Genomic DNA, 25,307 nt, shown 5'->3' on the forward strand with positions numbered 1-25,307 from the left:
GAATACCTTAAATAAATGCACCGGGTTAAGCAAAAGTTCAGATTGCTGCATACTGTTTCTGAGCTAATTTGAATGGTATCGAAGTGTTAATGAAGACTTGACTCGAAGAAAACAACAGCCCTACCATAATATATATATATTAAATACCCAGGCACTCATCACCAGCAGACTCGACTATGGCAACACACTCTCCGCTGGCATCACCCAGAAACTCTTCAGAAAATTACAGAACGTTCAAAACACTGCAGCCAGACTGATCTTCAACATTTCCTGCCACAACCATATCACCAAACACCTCGAGAACTCAACTGGCTCCCAGTCAACAAGAGAATCACCTTCAAGCTCCTCACACATGCCCACAAAGCCCTCCACGATGCCGAACCAGCATATCTAAACCCACCAACTCTTATTCCACGTACCCGCCAGACACCTTTGCTCCTTCCAACTTGCCCTGGCCACAGTCCCACGGATCCACATAACAAGAGCCGGCAGTAGATCCTTTTCCCACCTCGCCGCCAAGACCTGGAACACCCAGCCTCTCCACCTCAGGCAATCACCGTCACTGACCCAATCCAGGAAGGACCTCAAGACCTGGCACACCCTGCCCCTCCACCTCAGGCAATCCCTGTCACTGACCCAATTCAGGGAGGACCTCAAGACCTGGCACACCCTGCCCCTCCACCTCAGGCAATCCCTGTCACTGACCCAATTCAGGGAGGACCTCAAGACCTGGCACACCCTGCCCCTCCACCTCAGGCAATCCCTGTCACTGACCCAATTCAGGGAGGACCTCAAGACCTGGCACACCCTGCCCCTCCACCTCAGGCAATGCCTGTCACTGACCCAATTCAGGGAGGATCTCAAGACCTGTAACACCCTGCCCCTCCACCTCAGGCAATCCCTGTCACTGACACAATTCAGGAAGGATCTCAAGACCGGGCTCTTCGACTGAACCCCTGCTCCCAGCAGCCCCCCTTCTAACTCCAGGTGCCTTAAGACCCTTACGGGTGAGTAACCGCGGTATATAAACCCCTGATTGATTGATCCATATATGTATGCACGTATGTATATAGCCTTAAAGTCAACGAGTGGTAGGACAGCAAGCTGGACTGATCATGTTTTGTGATGAAGTGTTCTTTTAAGAGGTGAATCTGCAACTCTTGCCGACATTGGAGCAGCGTCGGGCGGTCCTAATGGATACCGAGAAGTTGTTCCAGATCCTGGGTGCAGAGATTAAAAAAAGGCCTGCGGGCTTCTTTAATCTTTTATACACCTCTTACGGCCTGATTACACTATGTGCTGTTTATCGCACCTGATAAATAACAATAGTCTGTAGTTCGGGGTGCGCTAAATAGCACCTCTTACTAGTTATCGAGGAAAAACACACCAAAATCTGCATGGTACGGTAAATGCCGTACATATTACCCCTGTTAAATTTCAGCAGGTTTGACCTGCCAAAATGTAACAAATGTGAAGGTATTTAACTCATTCTATAATGATCCAATGCATTAAATAAAATCAAACTCATCATTCGGTCCCTTGAATAAACAGGGCTGTACGCACCGGACGGAATTAATCACTCAACCTGTAATCAGGCCCGTAGTCTCACTCGGATGGTGTCCTGGCTGCGGGTGGGTTGAGGACCACCGAGATGCTGAGCTTGTCTGCCAGATAAGCAGGGATGCTGGTCATGCTGGCTTTGTAAATGATGCAGCTGGTTTTGAAGATGATGCGGCCTGCATGGGTGGTCAACAGTAGTCTCTCGTCTTGTGCTTCTGGTAGTTAGTGAGTAACCAGGTGTCATGTTTGTCTTCACTTGTTCAGAGTTTCGGTGGAGCCTTTGAGGGGACTTCGCCTCCTCACAGATTATGGGAAGTGCTTGGGGCCATATTTACAAGCCCCTAGCACCACTTTTGCGTCACTTTTCCCATGTTAAAAATGACGCAAAAGTGGCGCAAGAGGCTTGTAAATCTGCCCCTTGGTTTCTATGCTGACTGCTGAGCTCAGCCCCAGAGACAGGGGTAGTACCTGTTTAAAACCACTTGAATGAAAAAGTTCAGTTACTTACAGCGCCTAGAGGCTCCCGTGTGAAGTTCCTGGGTGACTATCTAACAAGATGAGGCGTAAAGGCGCAACCAACTGACCAGCTGCTAATGTTTGTGAACTGAAGCACCCTTGTGTGATGCCTTAAAAATATTAACACAAGATATTTATTCTACTCACAGACGGACGGACCAGTTGGAAAAATGCAGCAAACTCAGGATATTCTGATCTGGGAAAAAATGAATTGTGGGAACACAGCCCAGAAAGAGGAAGCCATTCAAAAGGGTAAGATTGCACCCGTCTCTGCGTCCTTACACGCCATCTGGGGTGTAGGATGGTCGAAACTTGTCTATGCTACCCACATACTGCATGGCTGTCTCTGCTACCCACATACTGCACGGCTGTCTCTGATACCCACATACTGCACGCCTGTCTTTGGTTCCCACATCCTGCACAACTGTCTTTGGTTCCCACATCTTGCACAGCTGTCTTTGGGTCCCACATCTTGCACAGCTGTCTTTGGTTCCCACATCCTGCACAGCTGTCTTTGGTTCCCACATACTGCACGGCTGTCTTTGGTTCCCACATCCTGCACGGCTGTCTCTGGTCCCCACATCCTGCACGGCTGTCTCTGGTCCCCACATCCTGCACGGCTGTCTCTGGTCCCCACATCCTGCATGGCCGTCTCTGGTCCCCACATCCTGCACAACTGTCTTTGGTTCCCACATCTTGCACAGCTGTCTTTGGTTCCCACATCTTGCACAGCTGTCTTTGGTTCCCACATCCTGCACAGCTGTCTTTGGTTCCCACATACTGCACGGCTGTCTTTGGTTCCCACATCCTGCACGGCTGTCTCTGGTCCCCACATCCTGCACGGCTGTCTCTGGTCCCCACATCCTGCACGGCTGTCCCTGGTCCCCACATCCTGCATGGCTGTCTCTGGTCCCCACATCCTGCACGACTGTCTCTGGTCCCCACATCCTGCACGACTGTCTTTGGTTCCCACATCCTGCACAGCTGTCTTTGGTTCCCACATCCTGCACAACTGTCTTTGTTTCCCACATCCTGCACAGCTGTCTTTGGTTCCCACATCCTGCACAGCTGTCTTTGGTTCCCACATCCTGCACAGCTGTCTCTGGTCCCCACATCCTGCACGGCTGTCTCTGGTCTCCACCTCCTTCATGACTGTCTCTGGTCCCCACATCCTGCATGGCTGTCTATGGTCCCCACATCCTGCACGTCTGTCTTTGGTCCCCACATCCTGCACAGCTGTCTTTGGTTCCCACATCCTGCACAGCTGTCTTTGGTTCCCACATCCTGCACAGCTGTCTCTGGTCCCCACATCCTGCACGTCTGTCTTTGGTCCCCACATCCTGCACAGCTGTCTTTCGTTCCCACATCCTGCACAGCTGTCTTTCGTTCCCACATCCTGCACAGCTGTCTCTGGTCCCCACATCCTGCACAGCTGTCTTTCGTTCCCACATCCTGCACAGCTGTCTTTCGTTCCCACATCCTGCACAGCTGTCTTTCGTTCCCACATCCTGCACAGCTGTCTTTGGTTCCCACATCCTGCACAGCTGTCTTTGGTTCCCACATCCTGCACAGCTGTCTTTGGTTCCCACTTCCTGCACGGCTGTCTTTGGTTCCCACTTCTTGCACGGCTGTCTTTGGTCCCCACATCCTGCACAGCTGTCACTGGTCCCCACATCCTGCACGGCTGTCTTTGGTTCCCACTTCTTGCACGGCTGTCTTTGGTCCCCACATCCTGCAGAGCTGTCTTTGGTTCCCACATCCTGCACAGCTGTCTCTGGTCCCCACATCCTGCACGGCTGTCTTTGGTTCCCACTTCTTGCACGGCTGTCTTTGGTCCCCACATCCTGCAGAGCTGTCTTTGGTTCCCACATCCTGCACAGCTGTCTCTGGTCCCCACATCCTGCAGAGCTGTCTTTGGTTCCCACATCCTGCACAGCTGTCTATGGTCCCCACATCCTGCACGTCTGTCTTTGGTCCCCACATCCTGCACAGCTGTCACTGGTCCCCACATCCTGCACAGCTGTCTTTGGTTCCCACATCCTGCACAGCTGTCTCTGGTCCCCACATCCTGCACGTCTGTCTTTGGTCCCCACATCCTGCACAGCTGTCTTTAATTCCCACATCCTGCACAGCTGTCTTTCGTTCCCACATCCTGCACAGCTGTCTCTGGTCCCCACATCCTGCACGTCTGTCTTTGGTCCCCACATCCTGCACGTCTGTCTTTGGTTCCCACATCCTGCACAACTGTCTTTGGTTCCCACATCTTGCACAGCTGTCTTTGATTCCCACATCCTGCACAGCTGTCTTTCGTTCCCACATCCTGCACAGCTGTCTTTCGTTCCCACATCCTGCACAGCTGTCTTTGGTTCCCACATCCTGCACAGCTGTCTTTGGTTCCCACATCCTGCACAGCTGTCTTTGGTTCCCACATCCTGCACAGCTGTCTTTCGTTCCCACATCCTGCACAGCTGTCTTTCGTTCCCACATCCTGCACAGCTGTCTTTGGTTCCCACTTCCTGCACGGCTGTCTTTGGTTCCCACTTCTTGCACGGCTGTCTTTGGTCCCCACATCCTGCACAGCTGTCTTTCGTTCCCACATCCTGCACAGCTGTCTTTGGTTCTCACTTCCTGCACGGCTGTCTTTCGTTCCCACATCCTGCACAGCTGTCTCTGGTCCCCACATCCTGCACGTCTGTCTTTGGTCCCCACATCCTGCACGTCTGTCTTTGGTTCCCACATCCTGCACAACTGTCTTTGGTTCCCACATCTTGCACAGCTGTCTTTGATTCCCACATCCTGCACAGCTGTCTTTCGTTCCCACATCCTGCACAGCTGTCTTTCGTTCCCACATCCTGCACAGCTGTCTTTGGTTCCCACATCCTGCACAGCTGTCTTTGGTTCCCACATCCTGCACAGCTGTCTTTGGTTCCCACATCCTGCACAGCTGTCTTTCGTTCCCACATCCTGCACAGCTGTCTTTCGTTCCCACATCCTGCACAGCTGTCTTTGGTTCCCACTTCCTGCACGGCTGTCTTTGGTTCCCACTTCTTGCACGGCTGTCTTTGGTCCCCACATCCTGCACAGCTGTCTTTCGTTCCCACATCCTGCACAGCTGTCACTGGTCCCCACATCCTGCACGGCTGTCCCTGGTCCCCACATCCTGCATGGCTGTCTCTGGTCCCCACATCCTGCACGGCTTTCCCTGGTCCCCACATCCTGCATGGCTGTCTCTGGTCCCCACATCCTGCACGACTGTCTCTGGTCCCCACATCCTGCACGACTGTCTTTGGTTCCCACATCCTGCACAGCTGTCTTTGGTTCCCACATCCTGCACAACTGTCTTTGTTTCCCACATCCTGCACAGCTGTCTTTGGTTCCCACATCCTGCACAGCTGTCTTTGGTTCCCACATCCTGCACAGCTGTCTCTGGTCCCCACATCCTGCACGGCTGTCTCTGGTCTCCACCTCCTTCATGACTGTCTCTGGTCCCCACATCCTGCATGGCTGTCTATGGTCCCCACATCCTGCACGTCTGTCTTTGGTCCCCACATCCTGCACAGCTGTCTTTGGTTCCCACATCCTGCACAGCTGTCTTTGGTTCCCACATCCTGCACAGCTGTCTCTGGTCCCCACATCCTGCACGTCTGTCTTTGGTCCCCACATCCTGCACAGCTGTCTTTCGTTCCCACATCCTGCACAGCTGTCTTTCGTTCCCACATCCTGCACAGCTGTCTCTGGTCCCCACATCCTGCACAGCTGTCTTTCGTTCCCACATCCTGCACAGCTGTCTTTCGTTCCCACATCCTGCACAGCTGTCTTTCGTTCCCACATCCTGCACAGCTGTCTTTCGTTCCCACATCCTGCACAGCTGTCTTTGGTTCCCACATCCTGCACAGCTGTCTTTGGTTCCCACATCCTGCACAGCTGTCTTTGGTTCCCACTTCTTGCACGGCTGTCTTTGGTCCCCACATCCTGCACAGCTGTCACTGGTCCCCACATCCTGCACAGCTGTCACTGGTTCCCACATCCTGCACAGCTGTCTTTCGTTCCCACATCCTGCACAGCTGTCTCTGGTCCCCACATCCTGCACAGCTGTCTTTCGTTCCCACATCCTGCACAGCTGTCTTTCGTTCCCACATCCTGCACAGCTGTCTTTCGTTCCCACATCCTGCACAGCTGTCTTTCGTTCCCACATCCTGCACAGCTGTCTTTGGTTCCCACATCCTGCACAGCTGTCTTTGGTTCCCACATCCTGCACAGCTGTCTTTGGTTCCCACTTCCTGCACGGCTGTCTTTGGTCCCCACATCCTGCACGGCTGTCTCAGGGTGGCGCAGTCTCTTTGTCCTCTGCCCTGCAGCGCCATGAGAGATGTTGATGTTCAGCCACCAATCATCCCACTGAACCATTCACAACTTACTTGAAGGGTCTCAGGGGGTGAACTAGGGTCCACTTTCATGCGGTTTAAAACACAGCAGCAGACAGGTGGTTACTAAAGTAATCAGTAACTGATAAATGCAGCCATGTACTCTTGGCTCAATTACACTATTAGGGCCCTAGTCACAAAGGCATGTTGGAGTGCCTAAAGTAGTTCTCTTTGCACACTCTAACAATTGGTTCTAAAACATGTATAATGGGAATAAAGTTGAACTATTCAGATAACATTAAGTTACAGTTAGTACAAGCAAAACGAGCATTTGCAGTGCAATAGGTCTCGGATTTATCAGAGTTTAAGCTTTTTTAATTAACATATAAATAAAAAGCATTTTTATATGCAATGCCGATAGTCCAAACTCTTGTAAATGCGAGACCTATTTCCTTTCAATGAAGCGGCCGCCATTTTCCCAGGCTGATTGGAAAGTAAAAGCATGCATGGCACATTGAATGTTGCAGGAAAACATGTCATGCAACGTGTTGACAACGGTGTTTTAATGTAAGGAGTGAAATGTGTAAAGTTCCTGCCCAAGGGTCATCATGAGTTTTGTGCCAGCATCGCCTTTGGGACCTTATAAGTGTTTAGCCAGAGCTATTGGCTCTGCGAATGCACAATTGTGGTCACAGAAAGGTTATGTTCCAACAACAAAAAGGCATGTATTAGGAGACTGGCACCGCATTCCATTTTTTTTAGATTCAGTTATGAGACATGGCTATCACCCCTCACTGCCACTGTCCCATTGGAGCTGCTGGCACGGAAGGAGCTGGGGGGCAGTGCCAATAGCTATGCACACTCGACGCCCACACCCAGTCAGCTGCACGCATGTTTGCTTCCTGTGAGCATGGCCGGTTTTATAATGTGGGCTATAAGTACAGCGATCCACACTGTGAAACATGCTGCCCATGTCCGTAGCCAAGGTCACCGAGTGATGCAGTGCTCTTCAAGCAGCGGGTCGCAAAAGTCACCAAGTGCTGCAGTGGCTCTTCAAGCAGCGGGTAGCCAAGGTCACTGAGTGCTGCAGTGGATCTTCAAGCAGCGGTTCGCCAAGGTCACCGAATGCTGCAGTGCTCTTCAAGCAGCGGGTCGCAAAGGTCACCAAGTGCTGCAGTGGCTCTTCAAGCAGCGGGTAGCCAAGGTCACTGAATGCTGCAGTGCTCTTCAAGCAGCAGGTAGCCAAGGTCACCGAATGCTGCAGTGCTCTTCAAGCAGCGGTTCGCCAAGGTCACCGAATGCTGCAGTGCTCTTCAAGCAGCGGGTCGCGAACGTCACCGAGTGCTGCAGTGGCTCTTCGAGCAGCAGGTAGCCAAGGTCACCGAGTGCTGCAGTGGCTCTTCAAGCAGCGTGTTGCAAAGGTCACAGAGTGCTGCAGTGGATCTTCAAGCAGCGGGTCGCGAAGGTCACCGAGTGCTGCAGTGGCTCTTCAAGCAGCGGTTCGCCAAGGTCACCGAGTGCTGCAGTGGCTCTTCAAGCAGCGGGTAGCCAAGGTCACCGAGTGCTGCAGGGGCTCTTCAAGCAGCGGGTAGCCAAGGTCACTGAGTGCTGCAGTGGCTCTTCAAGCAGCAGGTAGCCAAGGTCACCGAGTGCTGCAGTGGCTCTTCAAGCAGCGGGTAGCCAAGGTCACCGAGTGCTGCAGTGGCTCTTCAAGCAGCGGGTCGCAAAGGTCACCAAGTGCTGCAGTGGCTCTTCAAGCAGCGGGTAGCCAAGGTCACTGAATGCTGCAGTGCTCTTCAAGCAGCAGGTAGCCAAGGTCACCGAATGCTGCAGTGCTCTTCAAGCAGCGGTTCGCCAAGGTCACCGAATGCTGCAGTGCTCTTCAAGCAGCGGGTCGCGAACGTCACCGAGTGCTGCAGTGGCTCTTCGAGCAGCAGGTAGCCAAGGTCACCGAGTGCTGCAGTGGCTCTTCAAGCAGCGTGTTGCAAAGGTCACAGAGTGCTGCAGTGGATCTTCAAGCAGCGGGTCGCGAAGGTCACCGAGTGCTGCAGTGGCTCTTCAAGCAGCGGTTCGCCAAGGTCACCTAGTGCTGCAGTGGCTCTTCAAGCAGCGGGTAGCCAAGGTCACCGAGTGCTGCAGGGGCTCTTCAAGCAGCGGGTAGCCAAGGTCACTGAGTGCTGCAGTGGCTCTTCAAGCAGCAGGTAGCCAAGGTCACCGAATGCTGCAGTGGCTCTTCAAGCAGCGTGTTGCAAAGGTCACAGAGTGCTGCAGTAGCTCTTCAAGCAGCGGGTCGCGAAGGTCACCGAGTACTGCAGTGGCTCTTCAAGCAGCGGTTCGCCAAGGTCACCGAGTGCTGCAGTGGCTCTTCAAGCAGCGGGTCGCGAAGGTCACAGAGTGCTGCAGTGGCTCTTCAAGCAGCGGGTCGCCAAGGTCACAGAGTGCTGCAGTGGCTCTTCAAGCAGCGGGTCGCGAATGTCACCGAGTGCTGCAGTGGCTCTTCAAGCAGCGGGTCGCCAAGGTCATCGAGTGCTGCAGTGGCTCTTCAAGCAGCGGGTCGCAAAGGTCACTGAGTGCTGCAGTGGCTCTTCAAGCAGTGGGTAGACAAGGTCACCGAGTGCTGCAGTGCTCTTCAAGCAGCGGTTCGCAAAAGTCACCAAGTGCTGCAGTGGCTCTTCAAGCAGCGGGTAGCCAAGGTCACTGAGTGCTGCAGTGGATCTTCAAGCAGCGGTTCGCCATGGTCACCGAATGCTGCAGTGCTCTTCAAGCAGCGGGTCGCAAAGGTCACCAAGTGCTGCAGTGGCTCTTCAAGCAGCGGGTAGCCAAGGTCACTGAGTGCTGCAGTGGCTCTTTAAGCAGCGGGTCGCAAAGGTCACCAAGTGCTGCAGTGGCTCTTCAAGCAGCGGGTAGCCAAGGTCACTGAGTGCTGCAGTGGCTCTTTAAGCAGCGGGTCGCGAAGGTCACCGAGTGCTGCAGGGGCTCTTCAAGCAGCGGGCCTGAGGAAAATGGTTCCGCCTGCAACCCCGTCGGATGCTATTGCATGTCTATGCACTCCTTGCTTGCGCGCAGCTACCAATTTAGTCATTAAGCACAACATCTAAACACTTCCCACACTGAGTATATTGCACTCCGCATTATTCTAGACAAGCACTCCTTGTAAATTGATACTTGTATAGCACACTACTCACCCGCAAGGGTCTCAAGGCGCTTGAACGAATACCACTGTGGAACCCATCCTGGCTTTCCATGTGAGGCGTCCACTCCTGGGCACCCCCAAGGTGGAGGCCAGGCATCCTTAGCGTTGTGGGGGCCATTGTGTGGATTAAGCAAGCTATTGCCCAGAGTTGCAGAGTGGGACTCCATGATTGGAATAGGCACCGAGGCGAGAATTATCAGGTCCGTGGAATTTTTGAGCCCAAGACCCGCCGAGGCGGGGAATTGAACCCTGGTCCCGGGCTAGACCTCTGCATCAGGGTCTGCCGCTCTAATCATTGAGCCACACTTCTCCACTTGCGGTGTAACATGCTTCCCCTCTGATAATACACATCAGTGGTGAATCGTCTATACATTCAAATACAATACAATGCAACTAAACACAAATACCTGTGACTGTGATTACCCTCCGATAAATTGTGGGATGTATGGAAGAGTTTCAATTGCTTTCATGAGATAAAAACACACAAATTGAAGTTAAATAACAGGAACCGCCCTGAAAATGAACTTGATGCAGGTCAGTGTCCCCACAGGCACCTAAAAGAGCATTGTAGTGAGCACACGTGCAGGAATTACCCGAATGAATGACACTCTGTCGCGCCAATTCCACGCGCTGCTCTACGTCTTACGGGGGAGCGCTGCCAAGGCGTACATTCACAGCAATAACAGAGCCATTGATGTGTGACTGTGCTTACTCAAACAAAAAGACCAGTCGCCCCCAGGGGAGCCCAGCACATACAGGGCTGGTGATGTGGTGACTGACGTACGTCATCATGGTATGGGCTGGTTTGTTTCCTCACATGATATGCTGTCTGCAGAGTAATCACAACCGATTTGCGTCTGCCTTGAGCGGCTATCTGCTGCCATTTAATGCAACACCACAGGGAAGTGCAACCTCAACACTGACCAGCCAATTGTATCCGTGCTCTGATACCTGCGGCCTGCTCGGGCTGCCTGCAGGTTATTCCCGCCAATTAATGGGCGCGATTCAGAAAGATATGTGTGTGCCTAAGACTGCTGTAGGTATGCAAATAACATCATGTACAAGCGTACGTTTAGGTACAGGATAAACAAAACTGCAGTTTGAAGGTGTAAACATATGGACACATTCCTAAAATTTAGCCTGCATGGAATCATTTTTAGATTTCAGTACATTTTATCAAGGTGCCAACTATTCTCTGTTCGAGAACATTTTTCGAATGCAACAGGTGGGCACCAGTCTTTTGAACCGAACCATACACGAACAGACTCTAAATACAGCCATGAAGAAATATCGGCAAGTGACTTGCACCGGGGGAGCGAGAAAAAATAATGCTTCATGAGCAGGAGTGTCTGTTTAGCGTCTGCTGGACGACGCATGTGCAATCTAGCTGGCTGGACAGGTCAGGCAAAATAAAGTGCGCAACTCAGCCAGCCAATCAGACGAGAAAAATAGCATTTCTAAATGCAATGGGACTCGTATTACGCGAGCCCTATTGCATTATAAACAAAAGTGCATGACTCCAAGATGGCATGATCGGGAGAGGGGGGGTGGAGTGGGGTGGGCAGAGAAGTTACAGACTGCTGGAAGGAAGGGGGGGTGAGTAACAAAAAAGTTTACAAAGTAAAAGGGCTGATAACCATGTAAGGATTACTGACGACATGGCTGTCAGGAGGAGGCACAAACAAGCCAGAAACAAATCAGAATGCAGCATTTCTGATTAAAGCCAATGAAAAACATGGACGGAAAGTGGGCGAGCTTCCCTCACTATACTGTATACAGCATCTCTCTGACGAGACAGTGCATGCGCTGTCTAGTCCGAGACCTAAAAAGGACGGTGCTCTCTGTGGACTTTTAGTAAGGAGGCGTTGGACAATTTGTGACTGATTAACGAAGGTGTTTAACTGTAGGAACAATTGAAGAGGCCTCAGACTCTGGGGAGAGATTTACCTTTTTGATCGTATGGACCACATCCGTAGTCTAGAGACTGTCTCAAGCCGATTTAAAATCGATGAAGCGGTCATACAATGCTGTTTTTGTTTTTTATAGTTTTCGACCCGAATACTGACAAAGTAGTGATACTTCAACCCCAATCCCACCTCGAAAGCCAGTTTGGGTGAGAGGGATAATCATCAGATGATGAATCCAATCTACATCCTGCGGGGTAGCATTGCACAGCATTTAGCCTCAATATCAAGTGAGGCGAGCAGCGTATAGTTTGAGGAGTTAATAGGACCTCCCTTTCCATAAATTGACTGCGAGCTTCAACCGCGCCAAGAATCCGGCATTGTTTGACTATAGATGCATTTGTTGCAAAGCTTGGCCAGCAAGGCTGACCCCAAACAGGGGTTTATTTTATGGTTTAAATCTGTTTATTGAAATTTCAGAGAAAAAACAAGACAACAAGACCTCGATCTCTTCTTCAGACATCGCGATACAAACTTCAAGTTCAATAAAGACAGTCTTGCTCAGTACTTGCTAGGAGTTGGTCAGCAGTACAGGTCACGTAGAACACCCCAAAGTAAATCAACCGGGCCCTCCCCCCTTTGTCCACAAATCAAAAGGAGGACCCCACCAAGCGGGAAAAGGAGCCTTTCTTCTTGTTTATCCTCTGGTGCACACTTTGATTGTCAAATATGCCTACATTATTTGACAAATGTCCAGAGTGCTCCAGGAAGAAGGCCAAATCGGATCCCCATGAGGTGTGTATCCTCTGCCTTCCCTCTTCCCATGTCCCAGAGGAGTGTGTGATTTGTCAGGGCTTCTCTGGCAGGACCCTGAAGGACAGAAAAAAGATCAGGCTTCAGGGCCTTGAGGAAAGAAGGCTGAAGGCGCATGGTGGGTCTGGAGGGGCTTCCTCTGCCCATGCTGAGGCCTCTGGGGGGCTCCCCAGGGGCAGGAAGACCAGCAAGCGTCCCCATTCTCATTCTGGGTCGATTGCACCGACTACTGCGTCGAGAGGGATGACTACAGTCTGTTCCCTGTCTCCCCAGGGCTCTGGGTCGAAGCGACGTCGACGCTCGACGTCGAAGGAACTGAACAGACCGCTGTCTACGTCTCCTGTGACAATTTCGTCGTCTTCGGAGTCTGAGTCATCGTCGAGTGATCGATGTCGAAAGGCCCGTCATCGGCGCTCGCCGTCGAGGCGACACCGCTATTCGCCGTCGGCGAAAAGGAGAAGATCGTCATCAAGGGGATCCTCGTCGTCGAAGAGAAGATAGCCGTTGAGGCGCAGATAGCCGTCGAGGCGCAAGAGGTCGCCGTCGAGGGCGAACAAGGTCGCCGTCGAGGCGAAGGCATTCGCTGTCGAGGGAAAGACGGTCAACGCCGCGGAGAAGACGCTCGCTGTCAAGGGACCGACGCTCACCGTCCGATCGCCGTTCTTCAACGCCGAAGAGACGTGGAAGGAGGTCTGGCACCAAGGGAGGTTCACCAACTTCCCAGGCTGGAAAGGAAGGCGGATTACCGGGTTCGGTGTACTCAATGGTGTATATCCCGTCACAGAGGCCGGTTACACCCCCGCCACCATTACCGAGGGGGCTCCCTCCGAGGGCCCCTACTCCTCCTCCTCTACCACCACTTCCTCAACCTATACCTCAACCTCAGCTGCCAGCAGACAAGCCGCCTCCGGTCCCTCCGAGGTCGGTCTCTCTGCCCCGACTTCCGACTCCTCCCAAGGGGACCCCTCAGCCGAGGGCCCCGGCCAAATCAAAGTCGCCCGCTCCTGTGGAACCGGCGGATCGACCGAAGCCAAGGAGGTCACGATCATGCTCCGGACGGAGGGTGAGATCGAGGAGTCGGCGTAGATCCTCCACCAGGTCAAGACGTCGCCATAGGAGGCGTGGATCGAGGTCCTGCACGGACTCCTCCAGGTCCAGGACCAGGGCCTATTCACCGACCTTGTCGGAATCCCCAGGGACAAGGGTGTCTCCGGTGGACGACATCACAGCATGTTCCAGGATGTCCTCCTGAGGGGAGCAGCGAAATTGGGAATCACGGTGACGGCTCCAACACCCACGACGTCCGTGATATTTGAGACGCTTCACAAGAAGCATTTGTCTCGCCCTCTACTGCCGCTAGTACCTGGTTTGGTAGAGCCTGCGGAGGAGCTGTTCCTCACGCCAGCGGTGGTGAAGGCCGCTCCCTCCCGACTTCTGAAGAAGTACAGGGCCCCGGATTCGGACCCGGCTTTTCTGCGGATAGACCCGGTTCCGGACTCTGTTATAGTGACGGCGGCCAGGAAGCTACATTCTACCTCCCCGTCTTCAACCGTACCGCCCGATAAGGAGAGCCGATGGATTGACTCAGCTGGTAGGAAGGCTTGTGGGATGGTATCCACGGCCATGAAGGCATCCAGCGATGCGGCGTTGCTAGGGCGGTATGACCGTGCCCTGTGGGAATCCCTTCAACAGTTCACGGAACTCCTGCCACGAGATAAGAGGGAGGAATTCCAGGAGATACTCAAAGAGGGGATGCTGGTTTCAAACCAGGTCATCAGCGCGGCTGCGGATGTCTCTCTTTTGGCTGCCCATGGGTACTGTCATGGGGTCAACCAGCGGCGCCATGCTTGGGTCAGGCTCACATCACTGAAGCCGGAGGCACAGCAGCGGGTGGCCAATCTGCCCTTCTCGGGGGAAACCCTGTTCGGCAAGCATGCCAATGATGAGATGGCCCACATGGAGGCGGAGGCAGAAACCCTGACGGCTGTGGGCTTGGAGAAGCCCAAAGAAAAGAAGGCCTACCGCCCGTTCCAGAGATGGTTCGGTGCACAGGGAAGAGGACAAGGGCAGACTTCGGGACAGCAACAACAGCAACAGTTCCGGAGACCCTTCCAGAAGCGCCAGAAGGGTAGAGGAGGACAGCAGTCCTCTACAGCGAACAAGGGCCCGGCTGGGTCTCGACCCTGAGCGGTTACTTCCCCTACATCCGTTACCCGCTCCGGTGGGTGTAAGCGTTCAATTTTTTCTGGCAGAGTGGAGAAAAATTACTCAGGACAAGTGGGTGCTGAATATTGTTTGCAATGGATACAGTCTTCGGTTCACCAGCCCGCCTCCATCAATTCCTACGGTCAGCTCGCAGTTTCAACTGCACGAGCTCCAGGCGGAGGCCGATATCCTGTTAAGGAAAAGGGCGATAGAAGACGTGCCTCTGTCTCAAAGAGGAAGAGGTCTGTGCTCCCGGTTCTTCCTGGTTCGCAAGAAGGACAAGAACGAGTTCAGGCCCATTCTGGACTTGCGACAGGCAAACAAGTGGATTCGCAGAGAGAAGTTTCGCATGCTGTCGTTGAATCAGATTTATCCTCAGTTGCAACAGGGAGACTGGCTATGTGCAATAGACCTACAGGATGCGTACTTCCATGTGCCCATTGCACACAAACACAGGAAGTTCCTGCGATTCCAAGTTGACACCAATCATTATCAGTACACGGTACTGCCATTCGGACTGAAGTCTGCGCCCAGAACATTCTCGAAGTGCATGGCAGTGGTAGCAGCGCACCTAAGGAAGAACAAGGTGTTTGTCTACCCGTATCTGGACGATTGGTTGATCAAGGCCTCCTCCTTCTCGGAAGCTCAAGCACACTTCCAGAAGACGTGCGTTCTCTTGAACAAGCTGGGGTTGCACATCAACATGTCCAAGTATGTTCCGACTCCGGTCCAGTGCATTCAGTACTTGGGAGCCACCATCAATACGCTGTCAGCAAGCGTGTCTCCTTTGGAGGAGCGACGATTATCACTTCTTCGGAAGGCTCAGGCTCTTATGACCACTCCATCTACAACAGTGAGGACAGTGTCTTCTCTACTGGGATCGATGGCCTCTTGTATCTTCCTCACGCCACACGCACGACTGCACATGAGACCGTTGCAGGAGTGCTTGGAGGATCAGTGGGATCAGAGTAAAGGGTCTTGGGACGACAAGATACGACTGTCTCTGCATGCTCTTCGAAGTGGTGGTGTTTGGCGGAGAATCTCCTCAGAGGGGTTCCCTTCCACAAGGACATTCCCACTCAGACGATCGTGACGGATGCTTCTCTCCTGGGAGGGGGAGCGCACTCCGGAGACCTACAGATTCAGGGAACGTGGTCCCCATCGGACTCCACGTATCACATCAACTTCCTGGAACTCAGAGCCGTTCACTTGGCACTGAAGGCCTTACTTCCGTCCTCCCAGACCAACTCTCTGCTTGTGCAGATGGACAATACGAAACATGGAGTGTCCTGTCTCCCGCAGTAGGTCGACCGGTGCAGTCGGCGGAACCCCATTTAAAAACCACGAACCCGCTCACTAAAGAACCCGATTGATCCGTCCCTATCCACGACATTAGGCTGACTGCTGAAGTTGGCGGAACCCCATTTAAAGACACCTGATTTTCGCTTGAAGGAACCCGATTGATCCGTCCCCATTCGCGACATTAGGCTGACCGCTGAAGTTGGTGGAACTCCATTTAAAGACACCCGATTGTCGCTTAAGGACTCTAATCTACTTGCGGCAGAAAACCCAGCAGTGATACATCGTTCTGCGCACCATCGCTTTGAAATCACGACTGATAGCTACCAGCCGTCCGAAAATCGTTACAAATACGGCGTTCGTGAGTTATGTCCCTGACCGTTTTTTTCCCTAGATTGAATTTCGCTGGACGATGCTTTTTGGACAACTAATATTTTGGTAGTTATTGGAAATTATTTCCTCCTTGTGTGGTGAGGTGTGACCTATCCCTATCACCGCCTGACGTCATTTAATAAGAGCCTTCAGATTTTATTCTTGTTCCCCACCCAGTATACTGCCCCCAGCCCTGACGAAGGTGTGGCCTCATTGGCCTTTCACCGAAACGCGCGTCGGCTTGTGTCCCCAGGAATACGGCACTCTGTCCTAACTACATCAGGACCCGTATTAATGTCATCAGCCTGGAATTACTTTCCGATCTAGGCAACATATTGACCATCTATGTGTTGCATACGCCAGGACTAGAAGAATGAATGGAAGAATGAAAGTTGAATGTTAGAATAGTAGGTAGAGTAAACTGTCAAATGAGTGAGTGTGATAGTATGTCTGAAGTGTGGCTGTTACTGGGTAGGTCTTAATTCAGTCTACATCTTCCTTCTCCCCCTTAATTTAATTTCTCCCATTTGTATATGTCCCTTTTATGCTCCAAAAGTATCATGTGAAACCAAAAGCACTATTTACCTTTTATATGTTTGTCACCTCAAATTCAAAAAAAATATATCTAAAAGAAATAAATAAAAAATATATATTTTTCCAATATATTCTGTTGAGTCTACTTGGATTGACTTTGTGTTTGTTGTGTGCAGTGTCAGCTTCTAGGCTAATCACCCCTTTTGCATATTGTTTGGATCCTCTAGCTAGGGCCACTATACCCTTAGGCAGGGTGCCTTCTTTCATTCTACTCACAGATGGACAATACGACCACAATGTATTACCTCAACAAGCAGGGGGGCTCGAGATCACGCACTCTGTCGCAGGCGATGTGGCGATGGCTTCTGGCCAGAGGACTGACGATAACGGCTACCCATCTACCAGGTGTGCAGAATGTTCAGGCGGACGCACTGAGCAGACTGATTCAGGAAAACCACGAATGGGTCATAAACGACGAAGTAGTAGGAGAAGTCTTCGCAAGGTGGGGGACTCCAGACGTAGATCTGTTCGCCACTGCCGAAAACAGCGAATGCCGAGGCTTCTCCTCCAGGTACTACCAGCAGGGGACGGTGGGAAATGCGCTATGGATCAACTGGTCGAACAGCTTTCTGTACGCTTTTCCACCCATTCTCCTGATTCCGGCAGTGCTCATCAAGCTGTCCCAGTCCAGGGCGCGGATGATCCTGATTGCCCCAGAATGGCCCAGGCAGTGGTGGTTCACCGACCTGCTTCACCCGTCTCTCCTTCCTCACATACGGCTGCCATGCAGGCCGGACCTTCTCACGAAGTTCGGGGGGCAGATGTTGCACCCCAACCTCTCGTCTTTGAGTTTGGCAGCATGGCTCCTGAGATAGGGCAATATGGCCATTTGAATCTACCTGAAGATTGCATGGACATACTGAAGGAGGCTAAGCGACCTTCCACTCGGACTTCCTATGCTTACAAGTGGAAGAGGTTCTGTATCTGGTGCAAGTCCAAGAACTATGACCCGACGATGTGCAAGGAAGACGTCCTCCTTCCTTACCTTCTGTATTTGGCGCAGTCTGGCCTTAATGTTCATTCCATTAAGGTTCATCTCGCTGCATTGACTGCCTACAGGAAATGCCCTTCACAGACTTCCTTCTTCCAGATCCCCGTGATCAAGGATTTTTTGGAAGGCTTGAAGAAAGTATTCCCTCCTGTCAGGCTTCTTTCCCCTTCATGGGAATTGAATGTGTTGCTGTCCAGGTGGATGAAGGAGCCTTTTGAACCTATTCATAAGGCTTCGTTGCAGCACCTGTCCTGGAAGGCGGCGTTCCTCGTGGCCATTACATCGGCCTGCAGGGTGAGTGAAATTCAGGCGTTGTGTTGCCAAGAACCTTATACTGTATTTCATGCTGCAAAGGTTGTTATGCGTACTCACCCTAAATTTCTTCCCAAGGTTATTTCGGATTTTCATGTCAACCAGACTATAACTTTGCCTACGTTTTTTCAGAATCCTTCATCTCCAGCAGAAAGGTCTTTGCATTCCCTGGATGTTAGGAGGGTGTTGAAATTTTATCTGGATAAGACCAAAGATATTCGTTGGTCAGACCAATTGTTAATCAATTATGGATCAGTCAGGACGGGTCTTGCTTCCCTAAACAGTCCATCTCTAGGTGGATTGTGTCCTGCATACAGCTGTGTTACCAAAAGGCTAATAAGACCTTAGGGGGTAAACCTAAGGCTCATTCCACCAGGGGCAAAGCAGCCACGACGGCTTTGCTCCGTAATGTTCCAATTGCAGAAATCTGCAAGGCGGCCACTTGGAAGTCAGTCCATACCTTTCCTAAGCATTACTGCCTGGACACTGATGCCAGGGCAGACGCTCAGGTTGGGCAGGCTTCGCTGCGAAATCTGTTCGCACAATAGTGATGTTAATTCTCGTTCTCCACCGCCGCTTTGGTGTGGAGATGGGCTTGCCATTCTATTCACTAGATTATGACTATACACAGAGATCCCTACTACAGAAGGAGTAGTTTCTGTCCTGTAATTCCAGTTCTGTAGTAGGGGTATCTCTGTTATAGTCATAAGCGCCCGCCCTCCTCCCCGGTGGAGAGAGATATTCATGTAAGGAATGCTACAGGTCTGGTGTGTTACGCCTTCAAAAAAAACTGAAAGTAAAAGGGACCTGCAATGCATTCTGGGATACTGTGAAGTTCTGGAAAGTTCTCTTAAAGGCACAGTATCCTGTTCTGAGCCACATAATGGCAGCCTATGGGGCTTGTCTGTCCAGGTCTTCCTCTCTATCATTCCAGAGGGGTTTTGCTGTTGAGGCAAGGGAAATCTGGACAGACTTTGCTATTTGTGGATTTTTGGTGGAATTTCTAGTTGAAGTACTGGACAGTCTAGCCTGGTGATATAGGCTGCATTATCTGTCTTTAATTCTCTCTTAAGTGTCTGTGCAGAGTTGTATTTTTCGACATCTTAAGAGATTATTTTTGATTGCTCCGGGGTCCACGCACATGGGCGGGACTATTCACTAGATTATGATTATAACAGAGATACCCCTACTACAGAACTGGAGTTACAGGACAGAAACTACTCCTTGTTGATACAAGTCAGAAATTAATTTCTTGTCAGACGTGCGCGTGACTAGCCACTTCTCGTAAGGAGTGAGATGACGTTGCGCTCCTGGCTTAACCTGTGGGTGAAGTGCCCAATGGGGAACCTGCAAATAAGGTAGCCTATCATCCTCTGGGATGCCATAGTTCTCTCTCATTTGTTGGAATGAAAGGATACCGTCCAGGTTAAAAAGGTGCCCTAGAGACCTGCAATGGGAGTGCCTCCAAGCCGCGAACGCCTTGGGGTGTAGACCCTGAGTGAAGTCGGGGTTGGCAAATAGTGGTGTCAAGGGGGAGGGAAAGGAGGCAAACTCGTGTTTGGTAGAGACCTGATCCCACACCTCCATGACCGTTCCAGTAATATGGCACGCATATAAATTAGGCGGCCGGTGGTGCTTTGGAAGGAAGGGAATCCCTTATAAGGACATGCCCGCCACTGCCTGGTCCTGGAAGAGCCAGTTTTTGCCAGACTCCAACTGGTGCCATTCCACCAGGCTTCGGAGCTGTGTCGCATAGAAATAGAGCTGTAGATCGGGTATCCCCACTCCACCGTGTTCGGGCGGGAGAACCACAATGGCCTGTTTAAAACGTGGACGATGGCCCTGCCATATGAAACGCGCCAATTCAGACTGCGTCTGCTGTATCCAGCCTGTCGGGGGACGCAAGGGAAGGGTCTGATATAGGTATAGTATTAGTGGCAGGAGTGTCATTGTGGTGGCAGCTATCCTCCCCAGACAGGAAAGGGAGTGGCGCTTCCATCTCCGGAGCTCTCCGTGGAGTTGTGTGTGGAGTTTAGTATAGCTCACTTCTATGGTGGCCGGAATGGTAGGGCCCAGAAGGACACCCAAGTATGGGACCGTGGTGTTGGACCACTGTATAGAGTGTTCCTCTTGCACCGCGGCCAATGTCTCGGCTGACAGGGAGATATTGAGGGCAATGGACTTATCGGTGTTAATTTTGAACCCGGAGGCCAGTGCAAAACTGTGCATTTCAATAAAAAGAGCTCGAAGAGATTGGACGGGGTCAGTGAGGGAAAGTAAAATATCATCTGCGTAAAGACTAATCTTGTGAGTGTCCCCTGCAAATTTGATTCCCTTGATGAGTGCATGTTGCCGAATCCTTTGTGCCAACGGCTCCATATATAGAGCGAATAAGATAGGGGAAAGGGGACACCCTTGCCTAGTCCCTCTGCCAATCGGGAAGCGAGAGGATGTATGCCCATTGACGCGCACCACAGCGTTAGGCAGCCTGTAGCAGTTCATAATGCGGGTACAAAGAACGTCCCCTAGTCCAAAGAGGTGCAAGACCTGTTCAAGATAGGGCCAGTGGACCCTATCGAAGGCCTTTTCGGCATCTATTGCCAGCAGCATGCAGTCTCGTCTCGTGTGCGACCCCGCTTCAATGAGATGGAGGACCCTCCTAGTGTTGTCGCTGGTTTGGCGCTGGGGTATGAAGCCGGCCTGGTCCAGTTCCACCAGCCGTGACATGTAGGGTGCTAACCGTCCCACCAGAATACTCGTATACAGTTTGAAAACAATATTCAAGAGCGAAATCGGACGATATGAGCTACAGTGGGTGGCGTCTTTTCCCGGTTCCAAGAGTTCTGCAGGTATCGCGCCGGGTTGGGCAAAAGAGTTAAAAAGATCTCGCAACAGGGGGGCCACCTGGTGACAGAAGGTTTTGTAAAAAACCGCCGGATACCCATCTGGGCCGGGGGATTCCCCAGGTTTCAGGCGCGAGATCGCTGACACCACCTCCTATAGGCCGATGGCTCTGTCCGGGAATGCCGCCTGAACTAAGTTCAGGGAGGGAAGATGTGCACTCTGCTGGTATCCCTGGCCTGCTTGCGGGTCAAGGGAGTCACCTGCATATAGGGTCTCATAGAAAGTCCCAAAGGCCTCCGCTATTGCCCCCTCGTCTGAGACCAAGTCGCCGTGGGCATTATGTACGGCCTGTACCCCTTGTTTCTGGCGCTGCTCACACAGCTTGTTCGCTAACAGGCGTCCGCATCTATCCCCCCCCCCCCAGCATAATAGGCATGTCAGAGACGGAGGGCTGCGTATTCCGCCTTGTCTTGGTCCAAGGCTGCTAACATTTTCCTCTCTGCGCACAGTTGGCGCCAGGCCCGCACGCCTCCAGTACGCTGGTGCATTTGCTCCAGCTCGGCCACTCTCAGTGCAATCTCCGCCCGTTTCTGCGCTCGCTCCTTGTTATTGGCTGTGGCGATAGATATAAATTTGTCCCGCAGTACGGCCGTAAGGGCGGCCCACTGCGTTGCCCGCGAAGTCTCAGTGTTGTCATTGTGGGATAAGAAGTGGGTGATGGCAGATTTAATCCGGGCCTCCGTCGATGGGGTATGTAGGAGGGAATTCCCTAAGACGCCAAGGTCGCTGCGGTGTCGGTGCGGCCAGGAGTGAGAAGGTGGCCACCACCGGGGAATGGTCAGACAGTTATACTGGGAGGATGTCTACCTCTTGCGCTCGCGGCACCAGTGGGGATGAACAAAGAAAGTAATCGAGCCTGGCATAGGTCTTATGGGCCCCCTAGTGATAGGTGTATGCTGTACTGCGTGGGTGTAAGTGTCTCCACAGGTCAATGAGGCCCATATCTCGGAGGTGCGCATATCCAGACTTGGAAAGAGCCCCCACCTGACCCGACCTTTGGCAGGAACGATCTGTTGTGTTATGGAAAACCAGATTAAGGTCGCCCCCCAGCAGTAAATGTCATTCAGTGTTGGCCATGGCTGCTGCCAACGCTTTCTGGTGAAAGACCTCAGCCCCTTGTTGGGTGCATATAGAGATCCCACCACTAGCATCTGGCCTCCCATTAGGAACCGGTACACTAGCAGTCGCCCTTTTATCTCTGCCTCTCGGTGGAGTACCTTGCCCGGGAATGATCTGGACACCAGTATCGCCACCCCTGCTGTTTTCTTGGAGGAGGGCGAGAATAGTTGTGTGGGGAAGGCACAGGACTTAAGTCGGTGTTGGTCTTCAGGTAGCAGGTGCGTCTCCTTAGGAGGCAGATATCTGCTGTGGAGTGCTCTAAAAGGGACAGAACAGTTTGTTGTTTTATGGGGTTGTTTAGCCCTCGCACATTAAGGGAAAGAATCTTAAGTCGCAAGTGAGTCATCTTCTCTCAATCATGGACTCCGGCGCCCTGCGTAGCTTGTGGAAAATAATACAGAAAAAAAAGTGGACAGAGGGGTGCCCCCCCCCCCCAAAAAACAACCCCACCCCCAGGAAGAACCCCCTGGCCCTCAACTCCCTCCCCTCACCCACCTCCCTCCCTCCCTAACCCCAACCAGGAACTTCCAGTCATCCCAACCCCAACTCAGGAACTCCCAAGTACAAATCTTAGTCCCAGGCCTGTCAGTACGCAGATCAGGCCAGTGTAGACGTTATGTGAAGGAGTGTGTGGCAGTGGCAACCTTGTTGGCCCCCCGCCCGTCCCCCCTCAGACCCGCATGGTCTCAGTGCGAAGAAAAAGCCCCCTTATAAAGCTGCATCAGTTCAATGATGTTGTGTCCTTGGACACTTCCTGGATAGCTGCTGCTTGTTCCTGAGCCACTGTCACTGGGTCAGGTTTCAGATCGGCCTTGGGTGAGCGTTGTCGTCCCACTCGCTGCCATCGGCCCGTGAGGTTTGTGGTGACCTCTCTCGCGAGTGTCGTGGCGAGGCCCCTTCCGTCTTCGAGTCCTCCTCGAGATCGATGCCCAGCAGGATACACGTGTCTCGGAGCGATCGGAGCTGGTGTAGGGCCCCTTTCCATTTAAAGATTAGTCTGAAGGGGTGGCCCCAGGAATAGGGAATCTCGTTATCTCGCAAGAACGTCGTAGCCACCCTAAAGGCCTTTCTCTTTTGCAGGGTGATGGCCGAGAGGTCCTGGTACAAGGCCACTGGGTAGCCTTGAAATTGGAGAGGCTGTTTCTGGTGCGCCTCTCTTAAGATTCTTTCTTTCAAAGGAAAGTCAGGTAGGAAGGCCAAAATGTCAGGTGGGGGAGCAGGTGCACGGCGTGCCAGGCCCACCCTATGCGCCCTGTCGATGTGAATTTCAAAGTCAGCATTTTCCCCTAAAATCTCCCGGAACAGCCCCTGCAGGAAGCAAGCAACACTGTTCCCCTCCGCCTTGGATGGCACTCCCCGGACCCTTATGATGTTCCGCCGAGAGCGGTTCTTGAGGTCTTCTGCGTGCGCCTGGAGATCGACTTGTTGCTCACGGAGGTGTAGGACTTCTTGCTGCAATTGTTCTACCTCCTCACTCCTAGTTTGGTCCGCTTCCTCCACTGCCGCCACTCGTTCCCCCAAACTGTCTCATCTCGGCGCAGTTCACGGTGTTCTCCAGCTATATCTTGCTTTAGTGTCTGGAAGTCCTCTCGCAAGGACTCCAGGAATGCTTTAGTGATAGGGGCCCCTCCATCCTCCTGCCCTGGGGTATCTTTTGTCACCACCAAGGGGGATGGGCTCTTCTCTCCCTTAGGGGAGCTCTTAACCAGCATGTCCGTTATGCTCCGGCCTCCCCTGCGTCCCGTGGTGGCCTTGATGCGCCGACTGCTCTAGCCTTGGGGTCCTCGTAAGCCCACCCGCCTGTGTGTAGCCTGTCCTGGTGAATGTGCGCCCTCTAGGCGCCCAGGCAACTCTGGGCGCGATCGGGCTCCTCCCGTCTGTTCTGCGTCGCGCTGGCCAGGTACCTCGGCGGCCGCTGCATTCTGTGGTCACTGGGGGAAGCGCGCCGCAGGGGATTCACCTCAAGACCCGCTCTCCGACCAGCAGCACAGGCCAGGCCTCACCTAACAAAATCTATCTGAGCCAGGACCGGCTCCAGCCATAATATGTCCCGCCTGGCTCAAGCACCCTGCAGGCAATGCACAATAAGCACCGGGAAAGCACCACCAGTCCCGCCACTCCAATTTACACTCCTTGGGCCTCTGCACCTTCTGGCTGGGTAATCGCTTGTGTTCACCAGTTCTGCCGGTACCTGTCTGAAGAGCCTATTACTGTCTCCAGTGCGGGGTGCCCCTGATGCCCCACTGCTCCGGCCTCTCCTCCGCTACAGGAGCTCCGACGGGGCCCAGCACGCCAGCCCGATGTAGGCCCCAAGACCAGGGGCTCGATTTTCGTGCCTCCCAGAACTGGAGCTCTCCTGGACGGCGGCTGCTCCCCTCACAGGCCCCCGCTCTCACCGCCGCTGGTGTCTCACTCCACTTCGCCGGAGCCCGGCCTCTGCTGCTGCCGCTGTCCTCTTGGTTACCGGCCCTCGGCGGGTCCCCCGCGGCTGCAACGCTACATCAGCCACCTCTCCTTCAGGCCGCCATTTTGTCCCAACCCCAGTCGGGATGTCGCGCCTCGGAGGAAGAGCGTCTCCAGGGACCGGTGCCGCAATCGACTGCACCAAAAGAATGGGTGCCAACTGCCCTGCCACAGCGGGGTGTGCTGCTCTCTCGCTCTGGGGTTTATATGCGGTTTATGGGCCACAACTGGGTTCAGGGCCGGGGAGCCACACGATCCATCGTCCGCTCAGGCTGCCATCTTAGCCACGCCCCCTGTCCTAGGTGTTTATTTGAAAGAGTCCTGCAGTGTGGACCCCTGGACCTGGAGATCCCTCCTTCTCCCAGCTTCTATGATGGTTATGATCTCTTTGGCAGGTTTCCATTCCTCTGGTGCGTCTGTCTCTTGATCGTGTGTTCATTGGTTGCAGATAAGCGCATCAATTTTATTAGTGTTGTGATTGATTGAAGATATCTGATAACTGTTAGAATTACTAATATATAAATGGATGAAGAAAAAGAGTCCAGTGTGTTCAGTAATGTTTTTCTTCCCTAGAGAGCAGTGCGTCAGTGCCTCTTGGTTGGAGTAGCTTCAGAATGGATCTGAGTTGCCTTACCTGCAGGCATCAACTAACTGGTTCTGAAGCTTGTCGTGAGCAAGTTTATTTGCTGTCAGCACTG

The 25,307-nt window shown here is 52.7% G+C and overlaps 1 protein-coding gene across 1 annotated transcript in view; it reads left to right on the forward strand.

Moving 5' to 3' along the window:
- Nucleotides 1-25,307, forward strand: part of LOC147706721 (uncharacterized) — a 507,439-nt gene that overhangs the window by 261,483 nt on the left and 220,649 nt on the right. Inside the window, exon 6 of the mRNA XM_086925573.1 lies at nucleotides 2,226-2,328. Coding sequence (XP_086781699.1) covers nucleotides 2,226-2,328 — 103 coding nt within the window. The remainder of the gene's footprint in view (nucleotides 1-2,225; nucleotides 2,329-25,307) is intronic.

Source organism: Lissotriton vulgaris, chromosome 6 (genome assembly GCF_964263255.1).
Source record: "Lissotriton vulgaris chromosome 6, aLisVul1.2, whole genome shotgun sequence".
In the NCBI taxonomy this organism is placed as follows: domain Eukaryota; kingdom Metazoa; phylum Chordata; class Amphibia; order Caudata; family Salamandridae; genus Lissotriton; species Lissotriton vulgaris.